Source organism: Macrobrachium rosenbergii, chromosome 12 (assembly GCF_040412425.1).
Source record: "Macrobrachium rosenbergii isolate ZJJX-2024 chromosome 12, ASM4041242v1, whole genome shotgun sequence".
NCBI lineage: Eukaryota > Metazoa > Arthropoda > Malacostraca > Decapoda > Palaemonidae > Macrobrachium > Macrobrachium rosenbergii.
In genome coordinates this window covers 107,429,886-107,437,600 of record NC_089752.1, presented here as the reverse complement: position 1 = coordinate 107,437,600, position 7,715 = coordinate 107,429,886, and the positions used below count along the sequence as shown (strand labels likewise).

The window sequence follows — 7,715 nt, the reverse complement described above, 5'->3', positions numbered from 1 at the left end:
ACATGTTTTTCTTTTGCAGAGGAAAAAGAACAGTGAAACTAGTTTCGAGAGAAAGTTTCTGATTCGATGAGTAGAATTTGGAGGCAGTAACGAGGACTGTTTACCCTGACCATGACAATGTGTATCATTTTTTTTTTTTTTATGTGACACTTCAGATAATATGACTTCTGAGGCGTGCTATCAAAGTTCGTGGTTGACAGACGAGGTGTGTGTTAGAGTAAAACTGTTGTGTTTATATTTCGGTGCATTATAGTACTTGACATCATCAATACTGTCTTGGCATCAGATATAGGCCTAGTCAATTTGAAAGCCTCAGAGTCAATGACAATCGTCGATAGCTCTTTGCTCACGGTAAATAAATAAATAAATAAATAAAATAAAATAAAAAGTGACATCACTAGACCAGAAAAGAAACACAAATTAAGTACACACTAGTCAGTTCAGGCGACTAAACAGATCAAGTACTGTTCTTACCGTAATCCACAGAGGCAGTAAGTGGAGTATATTCCAAAGTTCCTGTAGACGTATATGAGCTCCTCCAGGGACCTGAGGCCGCCGTAGAGACTGAAGACAGCCAGGGTGACGTTCCAGACGAAGAGTGGCTTCCGTAATTCGAATCTCGGCCTAGTTTCCATGTAGCCCTGTAGACCGAAGACGACAGCCATGTAGGCGCCCACCATGTAGAAGACGTAGCCCCAGTGCCTGTCGAACCACTGCACCCATTTGCCTCCGTAGAAGTCCCCCTCGAAGGGCATGACCATCGTGTAGGAGATGTTGTAGAGGGTCACACCAGCTGCCGCCGGCACGTTGGTTAGATTGATGTAATAGTTCTGATGCATGGTGATTACGATTACCTTTCGGTGCCCTACAACTTTTTCTTCTTCTTCTTTTTTCCTTTTTACCTACAAAGTTTTTTATACACCCAAAGTAACGGAAGGATTTTCAGTAATCTTCCTTACTATCAGTTTTTGTTTTCTGGAAACAAACGGTGATCCCTAATAAGTCATGCGCGTTCTGTGACTTGTCAATTCCGAAACCAGTTCGGCTGAACAGTTAAGACAGAATGACTGTCTCGTCCCCGTCCGTGTATCTCTCGAACCGGGAGGTTTGGCAGCTCCGCGCTGGACACCTTAACACGCCGACGGCATATGTACAACTGCGACCATCCAAGGAACCTCACAGTCCACACTCCACAGACACACGGCGGCACCTTCCCGAGTCCCGTACCAACAGCCCAGGACCCACCACCCCCTCCTCGCATCCTGTGGCAACCCCTGCTACTCCCCCCCTGCGATCACCAGCCCCTACCTCAACCAACGCAACATCGATTACACTGCCGGCCGTAGGGTTGACAATCCTCACCGGCAGGTTACTTACCATGACCCTTAGTGCTCACGCCTCCTCTAACGAGAGAGGGATGTGATGGTGCCACCGTCGGGCACAGCGCCTCGAATCGAAAATTTCTGATGACGCAATCTGCCCCCGCCGGCAAAGCCGCGAATAGGATTCCGAAATGAAGGGAAAAAACCTTATATACAATTCATCTCCTGTGTCCCCTCGCCTTTCTTTTCTGGTAGGCTAGGAAAGAAGAAAACTCGCCGTATGCGTGAACAGGTTGCTCTGCATACATCTCTCTCTCTCTCTCTCTCTCTCTCTCTCTCTCTCTCTCTCTCTCTCTCTCTCTCTCTCGTTTTCCGTGACGTCCTGTATACGGTGCCAGTTCAGAGCCAGACATGCAATAGACCGTCGACCGCTGTTAACTCGAAGCTGCTACACTTCTTCCACGAGGAAGTACATTGATACATTCGATAACAATCTGATGCCTATTTATACACATCTGGAATTTCGTTTGGTGCCAAATATGTCATCGATTTGCCTTCGAAGGGTTTTGTATTTTGAGAGTTCATATAACAATTTTTGCTTTCGATGAAGTTATCTGATCTACTGGCAGTATTATCTGTGAAAATTTGCTCCTTTGCTGATAGGCCTATGTCTGGAGATTATTGTACTTTTATATGAGCTGAACTTTCTTGAGCATCCCCCCACCCCCAGACAAACAATTCAGATGCGTTACTATCATTAATTGACTAAACGTCCTTTTGCTAAGTGTGTTAATTCAAAACTAAAAATTACGAACAAAATCAAACGCAAAAAACCAGTGCAAAGCGCTTCTTCTTGCCAAAAGGTAATGAGAAAATGAGTTCGTTCAGAGTTCGGAACGAAAGTTTTCGGAATATTTCGTTCAGCTCTGCCCCTTTCGGACGCTGACAGTAGTCGCCCCGGGACTTACTGCGTTTAACTATTATCGACCTGCAACCGCTGGGTCATGAGTTTGCCCGAAAATAGAATACGGTTTTCATGCGATCGCGTTTTCATGGCTGGGTGATGGAGCACTTTGCTTGTCCTAGAATTCACCTCTGCATTCTGCAAGGAGAACAAGAGCACTTATTTAAAAATCTACAATTATATAGTAAACACTGATGAGGAACACCATTTGGGAGTTCGAAAGTTTTTGCTTTTGTCTTTTACATAGTAATACAGTTTAGTATGTAATTGTGGATTTTTATTACACAAACTGTTTTTCACGATTGTGAATTTCTTAGGAAGACCATTATTATTATTATTATTATTATTATTATTATTATTATTATTTCTTGGACGAAGACCCTCTTTGAGACAAACTTCGTTGAAAAATATGGCACTCTGTATACAAACAAATAAATAGATAAACTCCACTGTATACAGAGTGCCATTCTTTCAACATTATTATTATTATTATTATTATTATTATTATTATTATTATTATTATTATTATCATTATTATTATGCACATATTTTTAATGAATAATCTTCCATAGAGTACAATGCCTGTATGTAGTAAAAGGAAAACAGCTGGACGAAGTGGAAAGGAGTAATAAATAAATGGATAAAGAAATAAATGAACAAATAAATTTATTAAATATTAAATATATATATATATATATATATATATATATATATATATATATATATATATATATATATATATAGATCTGCAATTGACAAGACCTGTGTGTCTGAGTTTTCCTCGTGCAAGGAAACTCAAGGGCAAGACTACAAAGAGTGTGGTACAAAAGGTATGGCACACACCAATCTTTGAAAAAAAGAATAATAATAATAATATAAAACCACAAGTTTCCTCTTACTAGGCATTTCGATCCAGAAACGACCTCTGGCGACCAAATTTCCCCGCGAACAGAATGTACATTGGATCTAAAATGACAAAGAGCAAACGCATTTGAAAAAGTATTACCACGACACACGCAGAAGCACTTATTCAGAGATGAAGCGGTTGATAAGCTGCAAGCCTCCTTCGCAGCTGTCTAGGAATCTTGCTGACTAACTCCTCAGTGAAGCCATATTCTTTGTTAATACTGTTCAAGGGCAAGGTCTTGTATTCTCCTTTTATTTTTCTTGTACCTGACAGTTTCACTATTTTCTAAATTTATTTTTTGACAGTACGTTTGTTTTTATATTTATTTTTTACTTTATATTTGTTTCGACTTTGCTGGGCTTCACTCACCAGCAATTTCCTTTTATTATTTTTCGGTTTAAATTGCAACTTTGAGTCCAAATATTTCATTTTAAATTGCAATTGTGAGTGCCACATATTTCTGTTTAAATTGCAATATTGAGTGCCACACATTTCAGTTTAAGTTGCAGTTGTGAGTGCCACATATTTCAGTTTAAATTGCAGTTGTGAGTGCCACACATTTCGTTTTAAACTGCAATATTGAGTGCCACATATTTCATTTTAAATTGTAATATTGAGTGCCACATATTTTGGTTTAAATTGCAATATTGACTGCCACATATTTCAGTTTAAATTGCAATTGTGAGTGCCACATATTTCAGTTTAAATTGCAGTTGTGAGTGCCACATATTTCAGTTTAAATTGCAGTTGTGAGTGCCACATATTTCAGTTTAAATTGCAATTGTGAGTGCCACATATTTCATTTTAAGCTGCAATATTGAGTGCTACATATTTCAGTTTAAATGTAGTTGTGAGTGCCACATATTTCAGTTTAAATTGCAATTGTGAGTGCCACGTATATCGGTTTAAATGTAATTATGAGTGCCACATATTTCATTTTAAGCTGCAGTATTGAGTGCCACATATTTCTCTTTAAATTGCAATTGTGAGTGCCACATATTTCATTTTAAGCTGCAATATTGAGTGCCACATATTTCAGTTTAAATGCAATTATGAGTGCCACGTATTTCAATTTAAATGTAATTGTGAGTGCCACATATTTCAATTTAAATTGCAATTGTGAGTGCCACATATTTCAGTTTAAACTGCAATATTGAGTACCACATATTTCAGTTTAAATTGCAATTGTGAATGCCACATGTTTCAGTTTACACTGCAATATTGAGTGCTACATATTTCAGTTTAAATTACAATTGTGAGTGCCATATATTTCAATTTAAACTGCAATGTAAGTGCCACATGTTTCAGTTTAAATTTCAATATTGAGTGCCACATATTTCAGTTTAAATTACAATTGTGAGTGCCACATATTTCAGTTTAAATGGCAATTGTGAGTGCCACATATTTTAGTTTAAACTGCAATATTGAGTACCACATGTTTCAGTTTAAATTGCAATTGTGAGTGCCTCATATTTCAGTTTAAATTGCAATTGTGAGTACCACATGTTTCAGTTTAAATTGCAATTGTGAATGCCACATATTTCAGTTTAATTTGCAATATTGAGTGCCACATATTTCATTTTAAATTGCAGTTGTGAGTGCCACACATTTCAGTTTGAATTGCAATTTTGAGTGCCATATTTGCACTGTCATCAAGTGGGCTACCTTAAATCTGCCTACACCAGGTCAGGTTTAGTCAGCGCAGCCCCACAAAACTTTTCATGGGAATTTTCAAGTTTGTATTTCCAATAGCAGTCTTGCCATTTCTTCCAGCAACTTCATTCCACACTAGTACCATACAGTAAAGAGTTTTGCAGTATCATAGAATAGGCTTTTCTTATAAGATATTCACCCAATTTGAATAATAAGAGACTTTTTATTCATAAGCCAATCAAGAAGTGCATGTCCTGGTGAGTGCCTTCGGTCACTGGGAATGATAGTTAATTACTGGTGTGTGAATTGACTCATTGGGAATGAAAGGGTTTTCTGTTAGCGAGTGCATTCATTCATTGGGAATGGGAGTTTTATTTCCTGTTGAGTGCGTGCATTCAGTCATTGGTAAGCTGAGCATTATTTTCTGGTGAGTTCATTCATTCATTCGGATTGGGAGGGTTACTTCTTGTTAAGTGCATTCACTCATTGGGAATGGGAGGGATATTTCATGTTGACTGCATCCACTCACTGAGAATGGGAGGGTTAATTCCTGGTGAGTGAATTCACTTATTGGGAAAGGGATCGTTTACTTCTGGTGAGTGCATTCACTCACTGGGAATGGGAGGGTTATTTCCTGGTATGTGTAGTCCCTCAGTGGGAATGTGAGGGTTATTTCCGGTTATTGCGTTTTATTTGGAAAGGGAGGGCCATTGCCGATGATAGCATTCACTCATTGGGATAGGAAGTGTTATTTCCCGGTGAGTGCATTCCCTCCTTGGGAATGTGAAGATTATTTCCTGGTGAGTGCATTCACTCATTGGGAATGCGAAGACTATTTCCTGGTGAGTGCATTCCCTTGTTGGGAATGCGAAGATTATTTCCTGGTGAGTGCATTCACTCATTGGGAATGCGAAGATTATTTCCTGGTGAGTGCATTCCCTCGTTGGGAATGCGAAGATTATTTCCTGGTGAGTGCATTCCTTGTTGGGAATGCGAAGATTATTTCTGGTGAGTGCATTCACTCATTGGGAATGCGAAGATTATTTCTGGTGAGTGCATTCCCTCGTTGGGAATGCGAAGATTATTTTCTGGTGAGTGTATTCCCTCGTTGGGAATAAGAAGATTATTTGCATTCACTCATTGGTGAAGAGTGCATTCATTCATTGGGAATGTGAAGATTATTTCCTGGTGAGTGCATTCACTCATTGGGAATGCGAAGATTATTTCTGGTGAGTGCATTCCCTCATTGGGAATGCGAAGATTATTTTTCATTCATTCATTGGGAATGTAAGTGAGTGCATTCACTCATTGGGAATGCGAAGATTATTTCCTGGTGAGTGCATTCCCTCGTTGGGAATGCGAAGATTATTTCCTGGTGAGTGCATTCACTCATTGGGAATGCGAAGATTATTTCCTGGTGAGTGCATTCACTCGTTGGGAATGCGAAGATTATTTCCTGGTGAGTGCATTCACTCGTTGGGAATGCGAAGATTATTTCCTGGTAAGTGCATTCCCTCGTTGGGAATGCGAAGATTATTTCCTGGTGAGTGCATTCCCTCGTTGGGAATGCGAAGATTATTTTCTGGTAAATGCATTCACTCATTGGGAATGCGAAGATTATTTCCTGGTGAGTGCATTCACTCATTGGGAATGCGAAGACTATTTCCTGGTGAGTGCATTCCCTCGTTGGGAATGCGAAGATTATTTCCTAAGGTGAGTGCATTCACTCATTGGGAATGCGAAGATTATTTTCAGTGCATTCCTCGTTGGGAATGCGAAGTGCATAAATGCATTCACTCATTGGGAATGCGAAGATTATTTCTGGTGAGTGCATTATTTGGGAATGGAAGACTATGAGTGCATTCGAAGATTATTTCATTGGGAATTGGGAATGCGAAGATTAGATTATTTCGTTGGTAAGTGCGAAGATTATTCATTCATTCATTGGGAATGCGAAGATTATTTCTGGTGAGTGCATTCCCTCGTTGGGAATGCGAAGATTATTTCCTAGTGAGTGCATTCACTCATTGGGGGAATGCGAAGATTATTTCCTGGTGAGTGCATTCACTCATTTGGGAATGCAAAGATTATTTCCTGGTGAGTGCATTCCCTCGTTGGGAATGCGAAGATTATTTCCTGGTGAGTGCATTCCCTCATTGGGAATGCGAAGATTATTTCCTGGTGAGTGCATTCACTCATTGGGAATGCGAAGATTATTTCCTGGTAAGTGCATTCACTCATTGGGAATGCGAAGATTATTTCCTGGTGAGTGCATTCACTCGTTGGGAATGCGAAGATTATTTCCTGGTGAGTGCATTCACTCATTGGGAATGCGAAGATTATTTCTGGTGAGTGCATTCACTCATTGAGAATGCGAAGATTATTTCCTGGTGAGTGCATTCACTCATTGGGAATGGCAATGGGAATGCGAAGCGGGAATGAAGATTATTTCCTGGTGAGTGCATTCCTCGTTGGGAATGCGAAGATTATTAGTGCATTCTCGTTGGGAATGCAAAATTATTCCTGGTGAGTGCATTCACTCGTTGGGAATGCGAAGATTATTTCTGGTGAGTGCATTCACTCATTGGGAATGCAAAGATTATTTCTGGTGAGTGCATTCCCTCGTTGGGAATGCGAAGATTATTTCCTGGTGAGTGCATTCACTCATTGGGAATACGAAGATTATTTCCTGGTGAGTGCATTCACTCATTGGGAATGCGAAGATTATTTCCTGGTGAGTGCATTCCCTCGTTGGGAATGCGAAGATTATTTCCTGGTGAGTGCATTCACTCATTGGGAATGCGAAGATTATTTCCTGGTGAGTGCATTCACTCATTGGGAATGCGAAGATTATTTCCTGGTGAGTGCA

General features: G+C 39.8%; 1 protein-coding gene across 1 annotated transcript in view; it reads right to left on the bottom strand.

Annotated features, from left to right (window-relative positions):
- Baldspot (elongation of very long chain fatty acids protein baldspot) overlaps positions 1-1,238 on the bottom strand; it is a 131,544-nt gene extending 130,306 nt beyond the window's left edge. The window contains exon 1 of the mRNA XM_067112644.1: positions 475-1,238. Within this exon, the coding sequence (XP_066968745.1) occupies positions 475-839 (365 nt within the window). The 5' untranslated portion in view covers positions 840-1,238. The remainder of the gene's footprint in view (positions 1-474) is intronic.
- Between the last annotated feature and the right edge of the window lie 6,477 nt (positions 1,239-7,715).